At 41.6% G+C, this 27,301-nt stretch overlaps 1 protein-coding gene across 2 annotated transcripts in view; it reads left to right on the top strand.

Annotated features, from left to right (window-relative positions):
- Window positions 1-8,491: 8,491 nt before the first annotated feature.
- Window positions 8,492-27,301, top strand: part of LOC123760988 (BRISC complex subunit Abraxas 2) — a 59,906-nt gene continuing 41,096 nt past the window's right edge. For both annotated transcript variants that reach the window (XM_045746798.2, XM_045746797.2), the window contains exons 1-3: window positions 8,492-8,641; window positions 12,586-12,676; window positions 17,667-17,770. In XM_045746798.2, coding sequence (XP_045602754.1) covers window positions 8,555-8,641; window positions 12,586-12,676; window positions 17,667-17,770 — 282 coding nt within the window. In that variant the 5' untranslated portion in view covers window positions 8,492-8,554. The remainder of the gene's footprint in view (window positions 8,642-12,585; window positions 12,677-17,666; window positions 17,771-27,301) is intronic.

The following is a 27,301-nucleotide window of genomic DNA, read 5'->3' as shown; positions in this document are numbered from 1 at the left end:
ATATATATATATATATATATATATATATATATATATATATATATATTGTCGGAAAATCCGACACCATTTAATAATCATACAGATAATAGCTGTATTGTATAAACAAGTTACCCATAGAAAACGTAACTTGTAGTGGAATTACCGTCTATAGAAAACGGGATATCATCACCACATACTATTATAATTCACCAGCTATTCTGCTGGGAATTATTCTTAAATACATTAGTCTTTGGACTTTACCATCATAAAACATCTCATATAAATTAACTTAATTATCAATATTAAAGTAGAGTAAATGTGACCCTTCTATCACTTTCTGACATGTGGACAATGTAAGCCAGGCGTCAGAGTGAGGAAGGAGGGAGCCATTGTTGTGTCACCTCCGAGACTTGTGGAGCAAATTCGGCTCCTATCATTCTGGACAATGTCGGCCAGTAACGTCAATAGTATGGAGTGTTAAACAGCCATTGTTTATACTAGACCAGAGGCTCACACGGGAGCAAATTCGGCTCCTGTTAAATTTACTTGGACGTAGTGTTATGGAAACCAAAGGTGTACCATTGTCAACACGCTGTCTACAAATTCAAGTTAAGTGTCTATCCGAAACCCGTTTATCATTCATTTATGGCCATTAATGTCAGGATATAGGGTGATCCGGTTAGATCACGTGGAAGCCTCAAACTAAAGGTAATTAAGCCAGGTCTACATGTTCCATGTACAGTTTTCTCTGATATAGCTTGTCATATATAGGATTCTGGCTTCACAGCTAGCGCCCTTTTGACAGGTCAAGACGAGGAGCAAGACTTTGTGCACCAGTTACTGGGTGATGGAAGCTGCCTCAAAGAGGATAATTTGGTGTCTACACCCTAGTTATACCTGGTGGACTAGCCTGCTGTACTATAAGATAAGGAACCTCTTCAATGTATGTAGTTATTACTGTAATTTGATTGGCTGCATATATATAAACTAATAAACCCCCCTAATGTGTAGAGGATCGATTTGTGAGATTATGAGATTATTGCAGAAATACAGTCCACTTATCATTATACAAATTGCTATCGAAGTATATAAATTAACGTAAATATAAATTCATATAAATTAAATAAATATAAATCTCACAGGTCGGTTCCCACATATATATATATATATATATATATATATATATATATATATATATATATATATATATATATATAATCGGGCCTTATATATATATATATATATATATATATATATATATATATATATATATATATATATATATATATATATATATATATATATATATATAAGGCCCGATTTGCCTAATAAGCCAAGTTTTCATGAATTATTTGTTTCTCGACTACCTAACCTACCTAACCTAACCTAACCTAACTTTTTCGGCCACCTAACCTAATCTAACCTATAAAGATAGGTTAGGTTAGGTTAGGTAGGGTTGGTTAGGTTCGGTCATATATCGAAGTTAATTTTAACTCCAATAAAAAAAACTGACCTCATACATAATGAAATGGGTAGCTTTATCATTTCATAAGAAAAAAATGAGAAAAAATATATTAATTCAGGAAAACTTGGCTTATTAGGCAAATCGGGCCTTGCATAGTATGCTGAGAAGTGCGTTCTGGCTATTAGGTACGACATATATATATATATATATATATATATATATATATATATATATATATATATATATATATATATATATATATATATATATATATATATATATATATATATATATATATATATATATATATATATATATATATATATGACAATGTCAGACCACGGAGGAAAATGAAACAGGAATTTCCTTAAGTACTTTCGTATATTAAATACAACTTCAGAAGGAATGATTTTACAGATCGAGTGATGGGTAATAAATAGGCAGGAGAGAGTGGTGAAGTGGGGTGAGGTACAATACTTGGACAACGCAGACGGCCCATTGGCCCATCAGATGCACCCAATTGGCCCATCCGATGTAGCCCAATGGCCCATCTGATACAGCAGACATACAAGCATAATACATAGGTAATTATAACATAAAGAGGTAAATATATACAATAATAATATATAACATAAAGAGGTAAATATATATCTTTATGTTATAATTACCTATGTATTATGCTTGTATGTCTGCTGTATCAGATGGGCCATTGGGCTACATCGGATGGGCCAATTGGGTGCATCTGATGGGCCAATGGGCCGTCTGCGTTGTCCAAGTATTGTACCTCACCCCACTTCACCACTCTCTCCTGCCTATTTATTACCCATCACTCGATCTGTAAAATCATTCCTTCTGAAGATGTATTTAATGTACGAAAGTACATAAGGAAATTCCTGTTTCATTTTCCTCCGTGGTCTGACATTGTCACATTCTTAATCACGTGTTTATTTTCGTGATATACATATATATATATATATATATATATATATATATATATATATATATATATATATATATATATATATATATATATATATATATATATATATATATATATATATATATATATATATAACTTCGAATTCCTCTGAAGTTGGACTAGTGCCCAAGACGCAACAGGCATTTCCCCTCTGAATCGCAACACTGAGGCGCTGGAACAAGAAACTTTTTGCTCTCTGGTCTTTTGTAGCGCTGATCAATTTGTCCCCCAATTCCTTCAGGAACTTCAATGCACATTTTCCCCACGAACCGAGGGTCTCTGAGCCGATCGGAACAAAGCTGTAGCAGTGTGCTATGACCTCTGTATTTAATCATTTTCTGCGATTCCCTGAAAGAAGCAGCACCACCGCTTTCACGTGTGCTGTAGTGGCGGTAGGTACTGGCCAGTGTGGCAGCGCACGTGTAGTCCTATACCACTTGCTTACCATCCTTCCAAGGTAGCAAGGTGACCCCATCAGGGCGCTTCTGAGGGTCGTTAGGTCTGGATAAGTGTGGTTCTCTTTGTGCTGGGCAGCGGGCTGTGGCGAGGCTCCTCTTGATGATGTCGTTGACTTCTTCATGTCTTGCAATTTTACCCTGTGATTTACGACATACCAGACCATGACGACCATATTGGTCTGCCATCGCAGTTCCGCAGATGCACCTATGTTCGGTGAGGATGGGAGCGGCAAGGCGAAGGGCAACTCCAATGCGGAGAGCGTCATGACTGAGGCGAGTTCCCAGGGCTGCATTGGGCACAGCAAATAAAAAATCCCCGGCGTGGGGTGCTGTTACCGCTAGGAGGCGGGCTTTGTTTTCAGCATCAGCGTTGTCAATCTATATATATATATGTATATATATATATATATATATATATATATATATATATATATATATATATATATATATATATATATATATATATATATATATATATATATATATATATATATATATATATATATATATATATATATATATATATATATATATATGTAAAGGAGATAATTCATAAACAGGACAAAGTCCCCTGTATGGTATTATATTCCAAGGAGTAATTGGAAGATTTCAAGCAACATTTGTGTGCTGCCGGAAAAGACAACCCTTTTGTCATCGGTGTTGACAGGACCTTCAATCTTGGCCCTTGTTATCTAACGACAATTGTTTACAAGAACACAAATGTAATGCAAAAGGAAACATCAAACAACCCTATATTTCTCGGACCTATGTATTTGCACTGGGATGGTGAATATAAAACTTACACAACATTTTTCTACAACCTAAGAACCCAACTAGGAGACTATATTGATAACGCGAACGTAATGATTGGAAGTGATCAAGAAAAAGCTTTAAGAAAGGCACTTATGTGTTGTCTTCCGAATGCAACACTCTTATTGTGCAGCAACCACCTAAAGGAAAATGTTAGACGCTATTTGACTGATATTATTGGTTGTACGACCACCGAAAGGATTATTATCCTAAAGAAAATTTTTGGTACAAATGGACTAGTTAGAAGTGACTGTGAGGAAAAGTTTGAAACAGGTATCAACAATCTCATTTGGTACTTTTCCAAATACCCAAAGTTCAAAGAATATTTTGATTGCAGTTTAAAATCTTCTCTGTGGAATTATGTGTGTTCCTCACACAAAGGCTAAAATGGATAAGTTGTGGACTAACAACAATTGCGAGTCACTGAACCACATTCTTAAACTAACTATTGACTGGAAACCTCAAAAATTGCCAGATTTGATTGAAAAAATCTGCAATGTTTCAACACTCCAAATGTTAGATCTGAGGAGGGCGTTACATGGAGAAGGTAATTATGTACTTTCATCCAATTTAAAAGGGTACCTTATTCCTAAGGAAGTTTGGGATAAAAAACTAAAGACGAAAAGATAAAGTGCTTATGGTGCTTTATATCAAGAAAACCATATATTGAGGACAGAAAAATATTTGCCAAAGGCAGATTTTTAATTCCCAAAACTTGTGCAATAGCAAGAAAACCACATGAGCGTAAGCGTCCACGAAGTGAGAGGGCAGTATAAAGTAGAGTAGTATAAGTGTTTGGGAAATGCCACCAGGCAATTGTGTGTTTATTTTGCTTATCTTTATCCTATTAGCGTATTACAATCTTCATATAAGAAGTTATTGGGTTTGCAATTTGATTATTTATATGTATCCTAGTTAATTAATTATTTGAATCTAATTTCATTTATCTTTATTCTTAATTGTATTATACATATGGTGACCTTGTTTATTTATATTCAATAATATTAACTGTCAGTTGTTTGTTCTTCTATTTGTTCTAGTTCTTTCAATATTACTATTATTAGTTAAATCTTTTTTAAGTTCCTCATTGTATCCAACACCATATTTTCGGATTTTTAAAACTGTCGATTATTATCTATTTTTTACCTTTTGTTCACTTAGATGTTAAATGAAACTAGTAACATCTATACACTCGAGATATAAATGTGAGGGTTCATGTCACAGCCATACAGTTTATATGCGAAAGGTCTGTGGTCGCTGACATACATATTAATTAGTAGGTACAGAGATTGCATATTCAATTTATTTGATTTGTTAAAAATTATATATTTAGAGCACAAGTTTATTTCATTTTCCTTAATTTTTTGTTAATAAATAACATTGTCGTACTCTGTTTAATTATTTCATTACATTTAACTCCATTTTCTTCATTATAAATTAAAATTTAAATATAGAAAGTTTATATATTGTATGTAAGTTCTCACTGCATGAAAGTTTCTTACTTGTTTATCTTATGACATCTGCAACATTAACTATAATTACATAACTATAATTACAAGTTATGACTATTTTATATTAACCCATCTAACACCATCCGCCTTATGGATGGAAGATTTGGCTGTAATAAATGAAGGCCAGTTAGTCAACGCTGTCCAAAGATTGGTATTACAATGGCTAATTAGTGATCACTTTCCCATATAAAGTACATACATCCCTATAAGGTAATAACCATTGGTAAAACTTTTATCCTGGGTAAAATAACTTATTTACATTAAAGATGTAAGTTAACAATGCACTGTACTGGTTTGATTAACATGGCTTGAAGGTTAACATCCTGAGAATAACCTTGTATATTAAACTTAGTAAGTGTAACAAGGGTAAATGTAATAATGTGTAACTTCCAGAGAATAAGTCTAACAATGGGGCTATTACATTTTACATAGGTAAAAGTGCTACCTTGGGTAAAATGACAGTGTAATACTGTAACATTCTATGCGGTTAACATTTAATTGCCAGGAAAGGGGGGCGCCAGACGCCCCCCCCCTGATAGATTAAGCACTTGCCCAAAACTATGTGGCTTTACAATAATTGTAAGAACACCACTGTTATGTACTCTGACAAATCCAATGTACCTTCTTGTATATAACACAAACAAATAGATAGTAATTTCTTCGGAAGAACAATATTGGATGAGAAGGGAGGATAGTAATTTACAGGATCCCCGGGATCCTCATGAAATGAATTGTTTGTGTATTTGCTATTTGTATCCATAGGCTAAAGCTGTTAGCTCTTGGATTCCGCCTTTCTAACCCTCTGCTGTCTAATGTACTGACTCCAGACCTAATTTTCTCTCTTATCTAGTATTACACACACACATTCCCAGGATAAAGATTCAGAGAATCTAATTCCTTTCACATCACTAATCTGATGTCTTTCTGCTCACTTAGAAAGTCCTCTGTCATATATGGTGAAATAAACCCATCTGGCCTTGTTGCTTTCTATTGATAATAACTTTAGTCTCCACAAACATGTGTGCTTGGGTAACATTTAAGAGACATTCTTAATGGTTCAACTATAGACGAATGTGATAGAAATGCTACTGGATTTTTGTGGTCTCAATTCTTACCTGATCTGAAATGTTAATTAAAATGTTTTACTGGTTACTGGTACAGTAGTAGTTCTGCTTAGAGCTAGCTATACGCTACTAATTTCAATTTAATACTTTAATTCTAAAACATATTTTCATGTACTCAAAAGATCTTGAATTTATCAAGCGAGGAGTGAATGTAAATAATCTTCAAGGAATGAGTATGGGGTGCAAAATAAATTACTAATCACAGGATATGACACTATGATATGCGTGCTCTACTTTGGGGTAAATAAAATACATGATTATTTTCAGAATATATACTTTAATGACAAATATTTGAAAAGACATTTAAAGTTGAAATATTTATCTTTAAAAAAGATAAAACCTCCTTGCATTACACAAGTATTGATGAAATATGACATATTTACCGACTATAATGATGGCATTGAATGTAGTGTTCATGTGTCCGGATACCGGCGATTATGTAGTATTATTTATTTAAAAATATAATGCCTTTCACATAAATTATATATATTACTTGAAATGTAGCTACAGTAATGTCTACATCTCTGCCTTTCTTCTGACATATAAATCTTGACGGTTAATTAGCATATATATGCATGTTAATTAGACAATTACAGTCTCCGTGGTGTAGTGGTAAGACACTCGCCTGGCGTTCCACGAGCGCTATGTCATGGGTTCGTATCCTGGCCGGGGAGGATTTACTGGGCGCAATTCCTTAACTGTAGCCTCTGTTTAACGCAACAGTAAAATGTGTACTTGGATGAAAAAACGATTCTTCGCGGCGGGGATCGTATTCCAGGGACCTGCCCGAAACGCTACGCGTACTAGTGGCTGTACAAGAATGTAACAACTCTTGTATATATCTCAAAAAAAAAAAAAAAAATTGATTTGCTGGTGTGTACACCCAGAGCGGGTCCATGTATTTTCCCAAAGCTATATCCATAGTTACCTAGTGCTACTCCGGCCTTCTAGCATTACACAAGTAATGAAGATATATTACATATTTACTCCCTATAATGATGTTATTGAATGTATATCACACTACACACACACCCAGAGCGAGTCCATGTATTTTCCCAAAGCTATATCCATAGTTACCTAGTGCTACTCCGGCCTTCTAGCATTACACAAGTAATGAAGATATATTACATATTTACTCCCTATAATGATGTTATTGAATGTATATCACACTACACACACACCCAGAGCGAGTCCATGTATAGCGAACGCATACCAGCGAATAATCATCAGCATCTATATAACAAAACTATTGTCCCATGGAGTTAATTTCACTTCCAGACACCTATTTTTCAATACAATTTCAATATTTTCTGGCTATTTATGCTAAATATTATTGTAACTATGCATTATTGTTGTTTATACCATTATTTCAATTTGTGACGACGTGTGTACAAGAGGCGGATATGCCAGCAAACACTCTCCAGGCAACAATCTGTCTTGGATAAGTCGCTCCACAACATTGACGCTTGGATCGTCGACTTGATTTGGCGTCACCTGCTCTTTATTTTCGTCTAATTTCTTTATAAAAAGATACTTTTTCGGATTAAAATTGTGTTTTTTCATGTTGTATGTTCAGCACCAACATTGTAATGAGTAAATATATCATATTTATTCATTACTAACGTATTGCCAGGAAGTTTTCTGAAGTGTGTGTAGCATGTGCTAGTTTTTGGTAATTAGACGGACCGCCCGTCAGTAGCATTCCAGGTTGCAATTCTTTTCCATGTCGTGGCACAGTTGACTAAAGCGCATCTGGGAATATCCCGTGCGTAGGTTCGAACCCTCACCACGGCCCTTGTGGATTTGTTCACTGTGTGTATTAGTAGTTTCAGGCATTGAATGTACTAGCTCTATCTATTAATTTGACATTATGTTTCTAACTTATTTTCATTGTATGTACCTTTACCCGAATAAATATCTTATCTTATTTTATCTTATCTTATTTTATCTTATCTTATCTTATCATATCGTATTTTAACTTATCTAATTTGAAATTGCTGCCATCTTCCTTGTTTGTTGTGGTTACGTCACGCGTCCGAATGCTCGCTTTCGTCTCTAACGTTGTCCTCAAGAACTGTAAAACACCCAATAACTCTTGATTTACCCAGACTTTTAAATAAATTATTGCAGTAATAAATGTTTGATCGTGAGATATTAATACAGTTATGAGGAGAATAGCCCAAAGTAAGGAAGTGGAGTTTGGAGTGTTGGGAGGCGGGAGGTGAGGCATGGCGGCGTCCGGGGTGTTGGTCAGCTGTTCGGGTGCTCTCCTGTCTTCCTTACTCTACGAGCAGTTAAGGAGCGGCCATGCTCAAGTAGGTTGTACACTTACTCTAGCTATCAAATACGAACAATTTAAAAGCAATGTTATATATAGTGTTTGGCAGATAAGTGAGTTTTTGTGTCCTGTTGGGAGTTGCACCGCTGGTGTGAAGGTTGTAACTTTCTACACATACATGTTTAATATTGGTGTCACGCCCAATATTTTGTTGACGAAATCTCCAACTGCTTCACCGACGCCACTGAGGCAACCACTAATTATTCGACCACATTTGATTTACAAACATTGCCACTAGGAAGAAATATTTTGCTTCACCATATGTAATTGTGTTGACATCTGCTTTCTTAAATATTATATTACATATTGATATTGAAGCTTGGCCTATCTTAGGTGCTCTGAATTAGCTGTGTGTTCATGCAATAGTTGGTAACTTTGTCTATTAGCATTTCTTAGCAGAGTAACATTTAAAGTGAACCAATTGAAGAGTGTTACCTTCTTATTGAAGATTCAGTACAGTATATTTTTTTGTTAGGTGTTGTTTAAAATAGTGATGAGAGATTACTCTTGGGACTGTTCTTGAATTTTAGTTTTTGAGAGTGGACACATCTCTGGAAAAATTGCATTTAAATGTATGAAATAAACTAAAGGATTAATGTACTGTACAGTATTATGGTTTGTTTTTCTTGAACCAGTTAAGGCTAAATCAGATGTCTCAAAAATGCAGTGGAAAACATTTTGTAACCCCTTTCCAAAGTACTGATGTTCTGGGTTTAACTCCTGCACTGTGCACCTGTTTTTGGCAAAAACTTCAAAGTGCAATTGTTAAGGACATATTTTTGTTGTTTTTATAAATGTTCAGGTAAAGTTAATATCAAAATGTTTCCAAACTAAACTTTTTTCATTTCAAAACCCAATGAGCAATGAAAACATTAAACAACAATAAAGTATAGCCAAATTAAAGAAAATGGACAACTTTCAAAATGACATTTGTTGGCTGGCGCAGGTGAGGGGTTAAAGTATTAGGCACGGGAATGGAACAGAATAAATTTATTTATTAAAAATGTATTGAATCATGTAATAGTAATCAAAATATATAAAAGTCTAAAGAAATATTGTAAAAAAAAAAAAAATTGACGTTTTTGGTTCAATGTACGTGAAGAGAAAGCAAAGTGGCGGGGGGGGGGGGGGGTCACTTAGTCTATGGTTTGAGGCGATACAATATTTATCTACCATATAGGGGAGAGGGCTGTGATGATTGTTAGATGGTTTATATTTACACTTTCACTTCAGTTTACACAGTACTGTATGTGGAATAACTTTGTTTACATATAATTTACAAAAACAATGAGTATTGTATGTAGGCCTACAATGTAATATGTACAGTACTTAGGAAAACGTGTTCATTGTGCATGTACACCTAGATTGCACGTGAATCTATTCCTAGAATAGCTCAAAGGAAATGACTTACAACCTTTGCTGTTTTGCTGCAATTCTGTCTGGTAATGTTGTCCAGAAATATATTAACATTGGTGTTAAATACCAAATTACAATTTGATGATACTGGAACTGCAAGCCACTAGTATATGATAATCTCATCGCATAGTAAACAATTAAAATGATATGGATGTAATGGTCCATGTTAAATATTATATCCATATAATTGTATTATAACCATATTTACATCATTTGTATGAAAACTGAGCAATAATAATTGATAAATGCTTTACCTAGTGATCAAGCTATGACAAAAACTTCATACCAAAGGTTTAGGTTTATCACACTAACAGAGTATCAAAAATAAAATTCATGAATTAAGTGTACAGTACTTGGGTGCACAGAAAGACTAGGTATTATTGGGGTAACAAGCATGGATGAATATAGGTACTAGAGATTTAGGGTTTTGTGTTTTGTCTGATGGCTTGCAATTGCTTGTGGCACTTGAAACAGTACACTTTGATTTCACTACAGGAGCTAACCACAAGCAACAACCCTCCAGTGTCAGGGATGATAATCAGAGGCTATAATATCTTCCACTTTTGTCATAACCTTGTGGTCAAGCATTGTTCTGCCCTAACAGAGTTTGACAGAGGGTGTAACCTGCTAGGGGTTCTACATCAAATTTGGATTGTGACTAAAGACTCTAGGGCACTTTCACCCTTGATGTGTCTAGAAATAAAGTGAATAAGGTACAAGTTAATTGTGAGGGTGGTACTGGGAAAAGGGTTTAATTAAAAGCGTGTATAACTTAACACTTTCGCGCTCTCGGCGCTCAAAAAAAAACAATACCCCAGATGCTTTCGGCACTTCGCGCACCTACGCGGTAAGACCGAAAAAGTGTACACTCTTTTGACTGTCCTGACAATAATTGAAGGCACACGTATTTAAATTTGGTATCACTGTGTTCGCTATGAAATTGTCTATAAGAGCATACCTATAAAATGCCGCCCAAGCATAAGGAGTATCAACACCAAATAAAAAACTATGCAGATCACTCGCCGAGAGCGCCAAACAGCAACAAAATGTTTCCACTCTCTTAATGGTTGCGAAGCCTACAGTTGTCCTACATCGCTAATTTTGGTATCATTGGAATCGCAATAAAATTCTCTACACGGACATATGCATATGAATGTTTAATATAGGTAATTGCCCACCCGCAAGAGTGTGTGAAGTGGAGAGTAGTTAGCCGCGAGCGCACTGGCGAAAACACAGGGGGGAAATCATGCTTGAAAAGTTTATACATTTATACGTTTCCTGACCCTACTTTTCTATGTACGTATTTCTTTTTTATACCAATGTGTTCGTAATAAAATTTTCTATAAGATGAAATGTATAACAATTGTACAAAGCATGTGTAAGAGAAGCGCCAAATATAGAACCACGTCGGAAGCCAAATCCGCTGCAGCTCCAGCCGCAACGTCACAACACCTGCACCATGTTGTGAGCTCAAGGGAAGGAGAGCCCCCAATGCCACCAGCTGGACAGGTGATCACTGGTCACAAAGCTCCAACCGAAGCCGAGGCATCTGAGAATACATCTAGCGAGGGAAGAGGAAGGTGCCATGGCACCGAACCCTGAAAATCCTGAAGAGGAAGCCAGTGACACAGCAACTGGCACAAGGACACTAGGTCATTGTGCTGGTTCACAATGACCCAGTCGCAACCCAGTGAAAACAAGAGTGGCAAAAGTGGCCGCTCCGAAGATACCAGAACTGCCTCCGAAGCCAAACCCTGCCCAGTGGAAAACCAACAGACCAAAGCTCAATCTCCCGCACAGCTGCTCAAGCAACCGCCAAGTGACCTGGATCCACCTCAAAAACAGCTGAGGGCAGAACTGTAACCAGAGCGAAGCTGCCGGAGGGAGAGAAACGTACGCAATTTGAAAATACCACACTAGGCTTATCCAAGTCTGAACCCAGGGCAGAACCAACTGGGACTTCCGCCAAGATACCAGAAACCCGAACCCGGTATGCTGAGAAAGAACCAGAACCCTGGCTAATAGACAAACAGACCGGCAAGGCGCCCACACCAACCAGTAGGCGAGGCAGGCTGCCAGCCAGGAAGACACTGGAACCTCGGAATGCACCCGAGCAGGGGAAGAGGAAACCAACTCAAACAAAACCGGACTAAATTGTATCTTATTGTACTAAAGTTGTAGGACTAACATTTTAGGCCATAATATTTTTTTTTGTTATCAAAGTTTTATCAGTACAAAATGCATCCACCAAAGGATCATGGTTATTGCACAACAATCTGAGTTTTGGATTGTATCACTTCCTATTGATGTTTCTTTCACATAGGTCAGGAAGTAAATGCTACCCATTCATTTGTTTTATCTTTTGTAAACTACTTAACAAACATATTGAAAATTGATAGGTAGAATTCAAAATGGAGATTGTATATTGTATTTTACAGCAAAACTGATTATTTATGTTGGCTAATCATTAAATATTATATTGACATAAGGATTTTTTGTCAACAGGAAGGCTTCTTACTGGGTCAAGTGCAGTCACACATTAGTGAGCACATTAGTGACTCCCAGATCTGCAACGAGAAGATGGAAACTGTCATAAGTTTGTATTGCTTGTTTTATAATATACAGGGTTTTGGTTTTGGATGCATGTTTATACATTAAATATTATCAATTGAAACCTTAACTTTATAAATGGAATAAAACAATCTCCATAATTGAAAAAAAATATTATGGCAATGAGTGTGTCACATCTCTGGATTCATTAGAACAGTTTTTTTTCTGAGGGGAGCCCCGTCGGCTCCCTGAAGCTATCAAACTGACATATGCCATATTAGTTTGGTACTATCAGTTTTTGGAGTTCGAGTGTCTATCAGGGGCCACGAGTCAGAACCTGGCCCCCTTCAGTGAGGCACAGAGAGCACTGGCCATATGAGCTCTCTACATTTAGAGTTTGTCATGTCTGCCATCGACTGGGGAAGGCATCCAGAAAGGTAGGCTACCCAATACAAACCTCGAACTGATGATAATTGCAACCTACGTCCAAACAGCACCAAAGAACTCCCCAAAAAGAAAACTAGGAAACAAGCAATTGTCGTCCTACTAGCACGCTTGCTCATTAACGCCCCCCCTACCCAGACAGGAGGAAAAGTGGGGGACCCACCGCACCACCCTCAGTTTGTAGACTGATGTGCTGGTGTTCACACGTCCTCTCTGGTCTCAAATTTTGACTGGCTTTGCATTTGTGACTTTACCAGCTGTGTTGTGTGGTGGCCAGGTGTTCTTACAAGTTTACTGGACTGCATGCACTTAGGATTCCCTTCCCTAGGTGCCCAGTAAGTATTTCTCTTGCAGGTCAGGGTTATCTTCCCCGGATCGTTCAGATCTCGCCCCCGTTTGAGGACTTCATTGCTTGGTGGTGTTCTTGCCCTTGGGGTTCTTGCCTGTGGGCGGTGCAGCTTGCATTCAGCAGCGGTTGAGGATTCTCTCTGGAGACTGGCTAGTCCGTGTGTGTTGCTTCAGGGTAATTTTTCTTTTAGTTCATTCTCACTTCCTTGGTGGTGGTGGAGGTCTGCCTAGCTTCCCATTAGGCTAGCCTAGGTTGTGTTTGGTAATCCTCTGTTGCCCTGTATTACTGTACTCACTTTTTGACGGTGGCTTGTCCCAGTTGCCGCCTTGTTTCTGATTTGTTCTTATTCATCTGGGGTTCATGTATTAGTTAGGTTTTGTGGTCGGGCTTCAGGCTTACCGCTTTCATTGCCTTCCATTCTGCTTGACTCTGGCACCTCGCATGTTCACATGCTTAACTTGGGTCACGGTGGCCCGTCTTCTTCTACTAAGGGTTCGGGTTCTGGCCTACCTCGACAACTGGTTGGTGTGAGCTCCCAACCAGTTTGCATGTCTGCTCGGCAGGGACGTGGTTCTTTCCCAGCTTGCCAAGTTTGAGTTCTGGTGATTTGGAGGAAGTCCCATCTGGTTCCATCTTGGGTTCGGACTTGGCTGATCCTCGTGTTCAATTCTCGGACTACGTCCATTTCTCTTCCTCCTGTGGCTTTGCTCTGGCTACAGTCCTGTCGTCTGCTGTTTTTGAGGGGGACCTGGGTCACTCGGCGGTTGCTCTAGCAGCTGTGTGGGAGCCTGACCTTTGTCTTGCTGGTTTTCCCTCTGGGCAGGGTCTGGCTTTGGAACCTGTTCTGGTATCTTCGGGGCAGTCCCTTTCACTACTCTCGCAATCGCTGGGTTTGACCTCTGGGGTCCTTGCGTTGGTTGCTGCTTCTCCGGCTTCCTATTCATGTTTTTTTGGGTTTGGTGCCTTGATGCCTTCCACTTCCCTTACCTTGGTTACCTTGAGGTGCTTCTGGGGCTTAGCGTCCCCGCGGCCCGGTCGTCGACCAGGCCTCCTCGTTGCTGGACTGATCAACCAGGCTGTTGGACGCGGCTGCTCGCAGCCTGACGTGTGAGTCACAGCCTGGTTGATCAGGTATCCCTCACTTGATGTGTTCACGGACGCCTCGTCTCTCGGCCTGGGGTTTTGTGAAAGTGCTCACCAGGCCGGCCAGGGGCATTGGACTTACAGCACAATGCGGGAGTTGGCAGGTGCTGCGGCGGATTCGGTTGCCTCGGGGCTCAGTGATTTGACTGTTTGGACTGCTTACCTGTGGTTCATTGTCTCAGTCAGGGGGGAGTCTCTGCTGTCCGTGGGTCTTTGGGGCTTGGGCTAGTCCCTTCGGGTAGCTCTTCTGCTGAGTTTTCTGGGTTTAGCTCTTCGCACCATTAACATTCATGGGGTGTCCAGGTGAGACAGCCTGTCTTGCTTCATTCCTCTTTCCACAGAGTGGACGGTTGACGCCGCCTCCTTTGGCTTTGTCAAACGTTCGGGCGCCCGGAGGTGGACCTCTTGGCGTCGGCTTAGTCCAGGTGCCTTCCCATGTACGTGGCACCATTCCCCGACTGTGAGGTGTTCGCGGTGGATGCTTTCCGGCCGGACTGGTCAAGGTGGGGGTTCCTGTACCTTCATCCTCCAGCATTTGCTTCGGGTTCTGGCACGGCTCGAATATTTTTTTTTTTATTACAGATGTGTTGTTATTTGTATGGGGATCAGATGGCTTCATTGATGATGTCCCACTTGCAGTCTTCCTCTCAGCAACAGTATGAAGTCTCCTGGCTGTTTTTCTGCAATTTCCTTTCCCTTCGTAGGATTTTGTCAGTGTCTGTTCCAGTTGTTTTGTACTTCTTGGCTCCTTTAGGACCGGCGTCTTATGCCGATTATTGTTGCTTCTCATCGTGCGAGGACTGGTCGAGGTGGGGGGTTCCTGTACCTCTTTCCTCCAGTTCAGCTGTTGCTCCAGGTCCTGACTCGCTTGGAGACTTACCAGGGGAGAGTTGTCCTCTTGGCCCCGTGGTGGCCGGCCCAGCCATGGTTTAAGGTGCTCCTTGCTCAGTGTCCGAATCCGGGTTTTCCCGCGGCTCCACCTTTTCCAGCAGATCGGACCGGGACATCACATGGCTGGTTCGATCTTCTCGAGTCTTCGCGTATGGTATTTTTGACTAGTGTTTATCATCTCTATGGTGATCAGGTGGCTTCCTTGTTAGTTTTTCACCTGCGGGTTTTGTCTCGGAGGCAGTACAAAGTTTCCTGGCGGTCCTTCTGTTTCTTCATGCGTCTTCTTCGTTGTACTTCGCTTTCTGTTAGGGTGGTGTTGTCCTTTCTCTCTTGGTTGTTCCAGGACCGTCACCTTATACCTAACACTGTCACCTCGTATCGTGCAGAGCTGGCGGAGCCGTTTCAGCTTGCTTTCGGTATTGATGTTACTTCTGCGCTGTTTCGCAATCTGTCTCGGGCGTTGTTTCACCTCTGTCCTGCTCATGCGTCGCCTGAGCCGTCCTGGTCATTGGACAGAGTGCTCTCTTATCTTTCTTCTCTTCGGTTTGTTGTGGCTCCTTCGGTTCAGGATTGTTTCTCCATGGCTCTTTTTCTGTTGAAATTGGCCTCGGGGTCGTGTTGGTGAGCTTCGTGCTCTCCTCCAGCACAGGGTTTTCTGCTCTTTCGGTCTTTATGATGGTTTTGTTCGTTTGCAGCTGTCTCCCTCTTTTCTGGCGAAGAATGAGACTGCTGCTTTCCGGAGGGGTCCCTGCGTTGTGGATGCTTGGTTGGTTAAGGCGGGGATGCATCATGTTTTGTTTCTGGTTGTGGCTCTTCGCCGTTATTTGCAGGCCACGGCTTTTGTGTCTGGGGACGCGCTTTGGGTTGATTCAGTTTGCCTTCTTCCCTGTTCACGGGTGCGGGCCTTCCAGGTCATCCGCAGTTATTAAGGCTAGGCAGTTTTTTTTTTTTTTTTTTTTTTTTTGCATTCTCCTTTTCTGGCAAAGAATGAGACAGCCGGTGCCCAGAGGGGACCTTGGGTTGTTGACGCATGGTTGGTTAGACCTAAGGTGCATCGTGTGTTGTGTCCGTTTCCGGCTTTACGTCGCTTCCTGCGTGCTACTTGTTCAGCGACAGTAGACATGCTCTTGGTTGAACCCTGTTTCTGTGGTTTCCTGTTCCAGGGCTTATCTCTCTCAGGTTGTCCACAGGGTTATCAAGTCTTGCCAGCTTGCAGTCTATTCTCGTACCCATGATGAGAGGAAGTATGCAGCTCATGCTGCCACCTTTGGTAAGATATCTTGTTAACGTCTCAGGCTGTCTGCGGTCTTGTGTTGCCTTGGGACGTTTGTTGCGGACAGTGGTCTTGTTTTCGTCGTGAGACCTACAATGCTGCTGCCTCCCGGGTAAGTCCCTGTTTTGACTTATCTGTGGGTAGATAGCTATTCAGAAAATGGCTTTCTTCCACTCAGAAAACCAGCATTGAATGTAATCAAACGCAATTTTCTGGGTGAGCCCTGGAAGCTCCCTGACACACTTCCTCTCTCCGATCAGCGTTTTTTTGTCATTCTCTGAACTGAGGGTGGTGCATCTTGCTTGCCTGAGCAGGGTTCTCCTTTTCCCATGTTGGGGGAGGGTGAAACGCTAATGAGTGGGCTCGCTAGTTGGATGACGTCTTGCTTGTTTCACTATTTTCTATTAGGGGGAGTTCTGTGCCTCTGTTTGGACGTAGGTTGCAATTTTAACCAGTTTGAGGTTTGTAATTGTTTGCCTTCCTTTCTGGGTGCCTTCCCTGGTTGATGGCATACATGACAAACTACATAGAGAGCTCATATGCCCATTGCTCCTTTCGGCTCTTGGCCCCCAATAGGTACTCGAACACCAAGGACTGGTGGCACCAAACTAATATGGCTCATGTCAGTTTGATAACTTCAAGGAGCCTCTGGGGCTCACTCTGAAAATGGGGTTTCATTACATTCAACGCTGGTTGTTTTTGTGCATCTGAGTGTTCGTTTTTATCTTAGAGCAATTCTCTATAGTACAGCAGTGCATATTGTGCCTTTAAAAGCCTTATATGGACACCATAAAATCCTACAGGAATTTGGTTGAATAGTTTGGTTATTTTGTATTTTATTGTAATTAATAATTGAGGATTATGGATAATGTGGGAAAATTTTGAAACATTCATTCATTAAAAATTGAAGAGCAAGGTTTAATATTATATTTACAGATTTGTCATCTTTTCTGCCATGTACAATGATTGGAACATTCTACTCTGGTGCTGGTGTTCTTAATCATGAAAAACTTACAAAGTACTTGGGAAAAAATCTAGAGGTAAGTGTGAGTTTTTTGTTGACAACAAAAATTTCATAATCACTTCAAAATTTCTTTAAGAATTTATTTATTTATATATACAGTGGTACCTCGGAATACGAGTGTCCTTGTATGCAAGTTTTTCGGAATACGAGCAGGATTTGCTTGGAAAATTTACATCGAAATACGAGCGTTGCCTCAGAAGACGAGGGTGTTGATACGCGTACAGGCTGACCTAGCGCGTGGTGGCACGGCGATCGCGCCTCAGTTTACCAGTCCCTCGCGCCCAGTGACTATCTCGCCTGAATTCTTCACAAGGATTTACAGTGTTTTGTTGGATATTTGACCATTTGAGCATAAAAGTTATTATATATCTTGCAATGGGTCCCAAGAAAGCCAGTGGTAAGGTTCAACCTAAGAAAATAGTTGAGTAGAGGATGTCCCTTCCTCACTAAGAAAATGTGTGAAGTATGGGAAGAACTGCAAAGTTTTGTTGAAAAAACTCGCCCAGATAAAGCTGTAGCAGGCCGTTGCATTGACCTTTTAAATGACAATGTGATGTCTTTCTACAGACAAGTGTTAAAATGTAGGGAAAAACAAATGTCTTTAGACAGATTCTTAGTAAGACAAGCAAGTCCTAGTGGTATGCAGGCAAAACGTGCCAGAGAGTGCACACCAGTGAAGTCCTCACTGCCAGATGTTGTAATGGAAGGAGACTCCCCTTCCAAACAGTAACACTTCTCCTCCTCCCCCCTCCTCACTATCTTCCAATCGCCAACAGCAGTCATCAGCAAGGATAAGTAATAACTTGAACATACTTTTGTTGTGTAGATTTAGATAAATTAGGTATAAAATTTAGTTGGAAGTGAGGTTTTTGGGTAGTCAGGAACTGATTAATTCATTTCCCATTATTTCTTATGAGGAAATTAGCTTTGGTTTACGAGTTTTCGGATTACGAGCTGTCTCCTGGAACCGATTAAAGTCTTAAACCGAGGTACCCGGTCGGGAGGGAGGGAGGGAAGGGAGCCGGTCGGCCGAGCGGACAGCACACTGGACTTGTGATCCTGTGGTCCTGGGTTCGATCCCGGCGAGAAACAATGGGCAGAGTTTCTTTTACCCTATGCCCCTGTTACCTAACAGTAAAATAGGTACCTGGGTGTTAGTCAGCTGTCACGGGCTGCTTCCTGGGGGTGGAGGCCTGGTCGAGGACCGGGCCGCGGGGACACTAAAAAAAAAAAAAAAAGACCCGAAATCATCTCAAGATAACCTAACCTCTGTGTGTGTGTATGTATGTATATGTATTTGTATATATATGTATATGTATATATATTGTGACGGGAAAAGTAGGTGGTCGTGCAGGCAGATTGAATGCCAATCACATAAAATATTTAAAAAAAAAAAAGTTAAACTGCAAGGTGTCTTCACCATGAGGTAAACTGTAGGATAAAGCAGAGGGAAAAAACATTTAAAAATATTTTACTTTGATAGAAAAATGAAATTAAACAAATTACAAAATAAAAATATCCAGGCTTGGCTCTAATACAAAGGGTGCAAAACAAACAAGATGAACACTCAAATTTACGTTACGTTTAAGGTACAAAATAAAATATGGTGCAGGAATACTGTAAGCTAGACTGACTAAATCCGTTACCACACCGAGATGTGTTAACGGGTCTACTCAGTTGAGCACGCAGGAGTTATCTGACTCGTGGTGGGCTAGGAAGCCCTATTTATACAGAATGTCGGCTGGTGACTTCTTTAACTATTAACCGGCTCATAAACTGCTTGTTTCGTGTTGCATGAGCTCCCAGCGACCCAAGTGTGAGGTGGGGTGATGGGCAGTGGTGAAGGGGGAGACCGGTATACTGTCCAGACGTCTGGAAGTAGTAGTTGTTGTTCTTGTGGCTGCAGTACTTGCATATATAGACATGATATGTTTCTATTAACATTTCTATTGTTAATAGAAACGTGTTTCTCAGAAACGGAGGTTTCTCTCTATAGACATGATACGTTTCTATTAACATTTCTATTGTTAATAGAAACGTGTTTCTCAGAAACGGAGGTGTTTCTCTATAGACATGATACGTTTCTATTAACATTTCTATTGTTAATAGAAACGTTATCCCTACTGACAAAAATCAGAGGATACAACTGACGATTTACTATAAAACCAGAAAAACGGCCAGCCTACTCATGAGAAACTCTCCAGACACAAAGCAGAACGCTTTAAAAGAGACCAACGTCGTCTATGCCTTCAAATGCCCACTTGGGGACTGTAAGCTCCAAAAAACCCAGTATATAGGCAAGACAACAACATCTCTTTCTAGGCGTTTAACGATGCATAAGCAACAGGGCTCCATTAAGGAACATATAATCTCTTCCCACAACCAAACCATCGCCAGAGAAATCCTAGTAAACAACACAGAAATCATCGATAGATACAGCGATAGCAGACGGCTTGACGTTTGCGAGGCACTGCACATTAAGAAGTCAACACCAGCAATCAACAGCCAATTAATGCACAACTATATTCTACCCACCTCAAAACTCCGCTCCAATATAGAAGCATCAAGAAATATGGACCAATAGGCTTTCTACAATCACTGCCATTTCAATACCCATTGTTTCTTGTTCTGTCTTGTGTTGATGAAATTAATACCCTATTAAATACCACCTCACCCCATCCACCTCACTCAAATGTAGATATAAACAAATTGGAGATATGTAAGTTCTATTCAGTTGTGTATGTGTAAAGTCTTTGAAAATGTAATAAGTTTTACGAAACGCGCTCAAGTGTCGCGTCAGACTAGAAATAAAAATGAATTTTGGAGAATTGATTTTTGAATTACCTCCAACAGTGAAAAGAAATGTACGAAAGATTGAGAAAATTCGTGTTAGAATTATTAATCTTACTTTTTCGGTCATATTTAATAATATATGTCTACAGGAAAGACTGCTACCAAAATATACTAATATATATATATATATATATATATATATATATATATATATATATATATATATATATATATATATATATATATTTATATATATATATATATATATATATATATATTTATATATATATATATATATATATATATATATATATATATATATATATATATATATATATATATATATATATATATATATATATATATATATATATAAAAAAGGTCCAGCGTGTTCTCCTTCCTAGTTAATTCTACTATTTGCTGGTTTAAGGCAAACCTGTCGCATATCTGTAGCAGGTCATTTGCATGTGCCTGTTCATTTAGGCTACTTCCTGGTATTCTTTCTGATATTACTGTATTAGCCAGGTGCTTCCATTTCAGGTGCCGTAGGTTGAAGTCCCCAAGCAGGTTGATGTTCGGGGCTGGATTTGGGAGGTTTTCCAAGCAGTATTCTATTTGCATTAGTTGGTCTTTAAACTGCTGAGGGTTTACCTCCGGTGACTTATATACAAGGACAATAACTACATTTAAGATCTCTATTTTGATTATCAGCACTTCCACCATATCATTTGAGGTGTTTAGCAGCTCAGTTCATATGAGTGTGTCTTTGATGTAGAGGCTGACTCCACCCTAAAGCCGGTGTTTCCTATCACATCTGAAAAGATTGTACTCTGAGATCCATATTTCACCATCATAGTAGTCCTTTGTGTGAGTTTCCGTTAGGGCTGCAAACACTGCATTTGCCTCATGAAGGAGACCATCTATGAAATGAACTTTGTTGGATTTGCGTGTTTTTATACCCTGGATGTTGGCAAATGTTAATATCTGAGGCTATGGTAAGGAGGCCACTGTGTTTGCGTTCTCTCTAGCATTTGACCGAGTTGGTGGTAGAGTCTGGTCATTTTTAGCCATTCTTCTCCTCCTCCTCTTGCTAAAAAATTATCCCGGTCGATGGAGTAGTGGCTGTTTTCATAGTTTCGGTCTGTCGGTTTTATTCGCCTGGTACCTCTTATATGAAAAGCTGGACATTCAGCATTGAAACACTCTTTCCTGTCCAAAGAGTTCTTGCAAATTTCTGGGTGAAATAATTCACAGCTTTTGATACATTTACCTGTATTGAGGAGGTTTCTGCACTTTCTAGGGTGATCGTACTTACATGTTCCATTTGTTCTTCCCGATATCCCATGTTTACAGGTAGCCCATTTGTAATACCAACAGATTTTGGGGCCTTATTTTGTTTGTTTCCCTTTGCCAGGGACCGCACTCTGCTGCGGCATCCCCGACACTGTGCTCTGCTCCGGGGCCTGTGACACCGCGCTCTGCTCAGGTGCCATCGCCACCGCGCTCTGCTCCGGTGCCATCGCCACCGCTCTCTGCTCTGGTGCCATCACCACTACGCTCTCCTCCGGTGCCATTGCGCTCTGCTATGGTGCCCGCGACACCGCACTTTGCTCCAGCACCATTGACTCCGCGCTCTGCTCAGGCGTCCCCGACTCCGCGCTCTGCTCAGGCGTCCCCGACTCCGCGCTCTGCTCAGGCGTCCCCGACTCCCCGCTCTGCTCAGGCGTCCCCGACTCCGCGCTCTGCTCAGGCGTCCCCGACTCCGTGCCCTGCTCAGGCGTCCCCGACTCCGCGCCCTGCTCAGGCGTCCCCGACTCCGCGCTCTGCTCAGGCGTCCCCGACTCCGCGCTCTGCTCAGGCGTCCCCGACTCCGCGCTCTGCTCAGGCGTCCCCGACTCCGCGCTCTGCTCAGGCGTCCCCGACTCCGCGCTCTGCTCAGGCGTCTCCGACTCCGCGCCCTGCTCAGGCGTCCCCGACTCTGCGCTCTGCTCAGACGTCCCCGACTCCGCGCTCTGCTCAGGCGTCCCCGACTCCGCGCTCTGCTCAGGCGTCCCCGACTCCGCGCTCTGCTCAGGCGTCCCCGACTCCGCGCTCTGCTCAGGCGTCCCCGACTCCGCGCTCTGCTCAGGCGTCCCCGACTCCGCGCTCTGCTCAGGCGTCCCCGACCCCGCGCTCTGCTCAGGCGTCCCCGACTCCACGCTCTGCTCAGGCGTCCCCGACTCCGCGCTCTGCTCAGGCGTCCCCGACTCCGCGCTCTGCTCAGGCGTCCCCGACTCCGCGCTCTGCTCAGGGGTCCCCGACTCCGCGCTCTGCTTAGGCGTCCCCAACTCCGCGCTCTGCTCACGGGTCCCTGACTCCGCGCTTTGCTCACGGGTCCCTGACTCCGCCCTCTGCTGAGGCGTCCCCGACTCTGCGCTCTGCTCAGGGGTCCCCGACTCCGCGCTCTGCTCAGGGGTCCCCGACTCCACGCTCTGCTCAGGGGTCCCCGACTCCGCGCTCTGCTCAGGCGTCCCCGACTCCGCCCTCTACTCAGGCGTCCCCGACTCCGCCCTCTACTCAGGCGTCCCCGACTCCGCGCTCTGCTCAGGCATTCCTGATGTTTCAATAGCGAGGGATGTGATTTATTGACGACGACTTAAGCAACTATTGCCTAAGGACTCCTGGCACCACATGGGCAGGCGTTGACTACACACGAATTTCACCTATTTTTCCTTGAACACAAATGATCGGATGATAATCACTATGATATATTGTTTAATGTGTTGAGACACACTTTAAAAGTTATCTGACTGTGTTTAGTTCCTGTATCACTGAAATATCCCTAGATAAATATTGTTTTCCGAGGAGCTGGGATAGCGTGGCCCTTCCCCTCTCACACCCAGAACAGCCTCACTCACATCTGCGGTAAACTCAGCATGTCTATTTGTATCCGAACAAATCTCCAGTCCGGATTATATGGGCATTCTGTCTGGAGTGGGATATAACATTATCCGGACACGATTTTGCCCAGATTTAGGGTGTTTTCCCGATTGGCGGGCCTCGAATTAGCGAACTTCTACGATGGTATTATTATTTATCATTATTATTTATTATTTATTTTCATTGAGAAAATACGTAGGAGCAGTGATGAGGGTTCGAATCTATGTGGTGAATGGTCCCAGACTGAATGGTCAGCCTGGTTGATCAGTCCAGCAACCAGGAGGTCTGGTCGACGACCGGGCCGCGAGGACGCTAAGCCCCGGAAGCACCTCAAGGTAACCTCAAGGTATGGACATTCTTTTAGTGACTAGACCATGACATGTTACAGAACACCACTTGGTTCCCGAACTTTAGTTATCCGAAACTTCCAGTTTCCCGATTGGGGTTTGGGAGTCATGCTACACGAACTAAGTTCGGGTAGGAAGTAGTCCGCCAAGCTTCACGCTGGCCGGGGTTGGGGTTACCCTACACGAACCCAGTTCGGGTGAGGAAGCGGTCTGCCAAGCGTTGCACCAGCCCGTGGTGGTGGGTGGGTGGGTGGGAGATGGTTCAGTTTGCCCACTGACCGTGTCGGGCACCACCACTCTGGTGTCTGCTACCCTGTGACGTCACAGATTCACGGCCTATTGTTCCCATTGTTTGAATTTGTCACGCGACTGGAGTGTTCATTCCGTGACTTTGTTTTACGGCACAATCAAGGAACATCCGTGCACCATGTCGACTCCAAATGCTCGCATTGTGTCAGTGAAAGCATCTACTAGTGGTTTACATAAAAGAAAGAGGTCAGTGATGACATTTGAGAAGAAAGTTGGAATAATTAAGAAGGTGGAGAGCGGTGTCCCCAAGAAGTGTCGTGTGCGCTGAATATGGCATTAGTAAAAGTACTGTTTTTGATCAACTTAAGGCTAAACCTATCAGTTTTTTCTATTTCTCTAGAAGTGAAAGTGATACAGCAATACGAAATAGAAAAGTACTGTAGTAGTAAAGCAAAGGTGGAAAGTGTTGATAACGCAGTGGTACAAACAGAGACGTGAGGTGACGAAGAAGCCAGTGGCAGGCTGGCTGCTCGTGGAAAAGGCGCGTGAATTTCACCAAGCAATGAAAATTACTCAGAAGTGTGTATACAGTGATAGATGGCTCAGAAGTTTTAAAACACGTCATGGCATTAGGTTCATTAAAGTGCATGGTGAAAGACAATCTGCTGATATTGTTGGTGCTGATGAGTATGTAAGTAAATTTGCGGAGATGGTACAGGAACAAAATTTATCTCCAGAGCAAATTTATAATGCTAATGAGACAGGTTTGTACTGGCGTATGCTTCCCACAGACACGATGGCTCATAGTGGTGGGGCGATCCTTCAGGTGGTTATAAATAGAACAGAGAATTTCTTTGTTGTGCTGTGCAAATGCAGCTGGCACGCACAAATTAAAATTACTTGTGATTGGAATTACAGTATTAAAACCCCAGGGCTTTAAAGTCAGCCAGGTGCCTCCCTGTGATTTATAAGGACCAGTCAAGTGCGTGGATGTCTCGAGTAATATTTGTCAAGTGGTTTAATAAGAGCTTTGTACCTGAGGTGAAGGAGCACCTGAAAAGTGTTGGTCTCCCGCAAAACAGCAAAGTTGTGCTGCTGCTAGATAACGGTTCAATGCATCCATGAGGTGATGAGCTAGTAAATGGCAATATTATTGGAACGTTCTTGCCACCCAATACAACTTCAATGATCCAACCCATGGATCAAGGAATAATTAAGAACCTTAAACACCACTAGAAGAGGATGTTTGCCAGACATCTTAATAATCAGCTTGGAACAATTAAGGACTTTTATAAAGTCTTCACAATAAAGTCAGCTGTCTGGACTATTGCTAGTGCATGGGATGAGGTACAGCAGACAACACTAAGAAATGGTTGGAAAAAACTTTGGCCCACGTCAAGTCTGTTTCCTGAGGAAGATGATGAGGCAGATTTTGAAGGATTTGCGATGAAGAGAGTTAGTGAGAGGAAAAAATATCAAGAGAGGGACTCCTAGCCTATGTCAAGGGGATTAAGTCCCCTGAGCTGAGAGCAGAACTGGTGACTGAAACAATAGAAGATGACATAGATAGAGGGATAGATTTTGATGAAGCAGCCCCAAACAATCGAAACATGACTGATAATGAAATTATAGAATTTGTATGTACAGCAAAAAAGCCAGAAGAGTGCATTGAAGAAGATGGAGAGGAAGAGGATGAAGAAATGTTAAAAGAAAAATGTAATATGAGAAACAATGGGCAGAGTTTCTTTCACCCTATGCGCCTGTTACCTAGCAGTAAATAGGTACCTGGGAGTTAGTCAGCTGTCACGGACTGCTTCCTGGGGGTGGAGGCCTGGTCGAGGACCGGGCCGCGGGGACACTAAAGCCCCGAAATCATCTCAAGATATGGACACGAGTTACAGCGAGTTTGAAACTACGGACATGATGAGTCAGTACAATTTGTATATGAAGTTTTTGAAAACAAGAGCCAAGGGAATGAAACAAATGTCAATTAAAGAGTCTTTTGCAATGGCTTCCAAGAAAGCTCGCATTGCATCACCTGCACCTGACTCGTCGCATGTTGACCCAGTCAACCCAACAACTTCAGTCAACCCAACACCATCAACATCCACCACCACCTCTTCCATGTAAATAACTATGCTTCATCAACATCGATCATCAACATAAGCGGATCAGGACTTCAATTATTGGTGAGTACAAACAAAATACAGTCGCATTTATGCTATGAACCTGTAAATTTTTTCCCCTAGAGTTTTTTTTTATAAATTTTTCTATTTTTTTTTTCTCCATTTCTCGTATACGAACTTACATGTTAACCGACGGGTCTCGTCCCCAAGGGGTTCGGAAACCAAGTGGTGCTCTGTATAAGGATTGCAACCTGGAGCTCTACTGTGCTATGTTGTGGTTTAGTCGCTAAAAGCGTGTGCGTTATCTTGAGGTTTTCTTGAGATGATTTCGGAGCTTAGCGTCCCCGCAGCCCAGTCCTCAACCAGGCCTCCTTTTTGTTACACATTCCCAGGAAGCAGCCCGTAGCAGCTGTCTAACTCCCAGGTACCTATTTTCTGCTAGTGAACAGGAGCATCAGGGTGAAAGAAAATCTGCCCATTTGTTTCTGCCTTCGCCGGGGATCGAACCTGGAACCTTAGGACTACGAATCCCGAGCTCTATCCACTCAACATTCAGGCTCCTGGGAACATCCATCGCATAGGTTCGAACCCTCATCACTGCTCTTACGGATTTTCTCATTGATGCAGTCACGTTAGTGTGATAACTCTATTAATAATAATAATAATAATAATAATAATAATAATACTGTAATACAATAACAAATTATTTTTTTTCTTTATATCCTTACACTGTGCTAAAGTCACGCTCCAACTGGTCACTGGTTACTGGTCACGCTCCAACCGCCGACGAGTTGAAGACAGGCCACGCGTTAGCTGCGAGTGAGCGCTCAGACGCCTTCCAGCTACACTCCCAATTCCCGCCCTTTTCAAGCCTTTCTTTCGCAATTTTCTTCCTGGAAGGGCCTTGTTCATGATCACTATCCATCGTGGAGTAAGCGTAGATAGTTTCTAAAGCCGCAGTAAGAAATATAGCCACGGAAAATAGCCGAAATGTTCACACGTTTGAGATGCGAGGGGAGGCGACATTGGTCACAACAGTGGAGCGAAAACAATGGGCCGACGGCGTGTGCCGAGCCGCCTGCGGGCCACGAGGCGCAACAAAGAAAAAGGGAA

This window comes from Procambarus clarkii, chromosome 41 (genome assembly GCF_040958095.1).
Source record: "Procambarus clarkii isolate CNS0578487 chromosome 41, FALCON_Pclarkii_2.0, whole genome shotgun sequence".
NCBI classification, from domain to species: domain Eukaryota; kingdom Metazoa; phylum Arthropoda; class Malacostraca; order Decapoda; family Cambaridae; genus Procambarus; species Procambarus clarkii.
The sequence above is the reverse complement of the archived record's forward strand: the minus strand, read 5'-3'. Positions and strand labels throughout refer to the sequence as shown.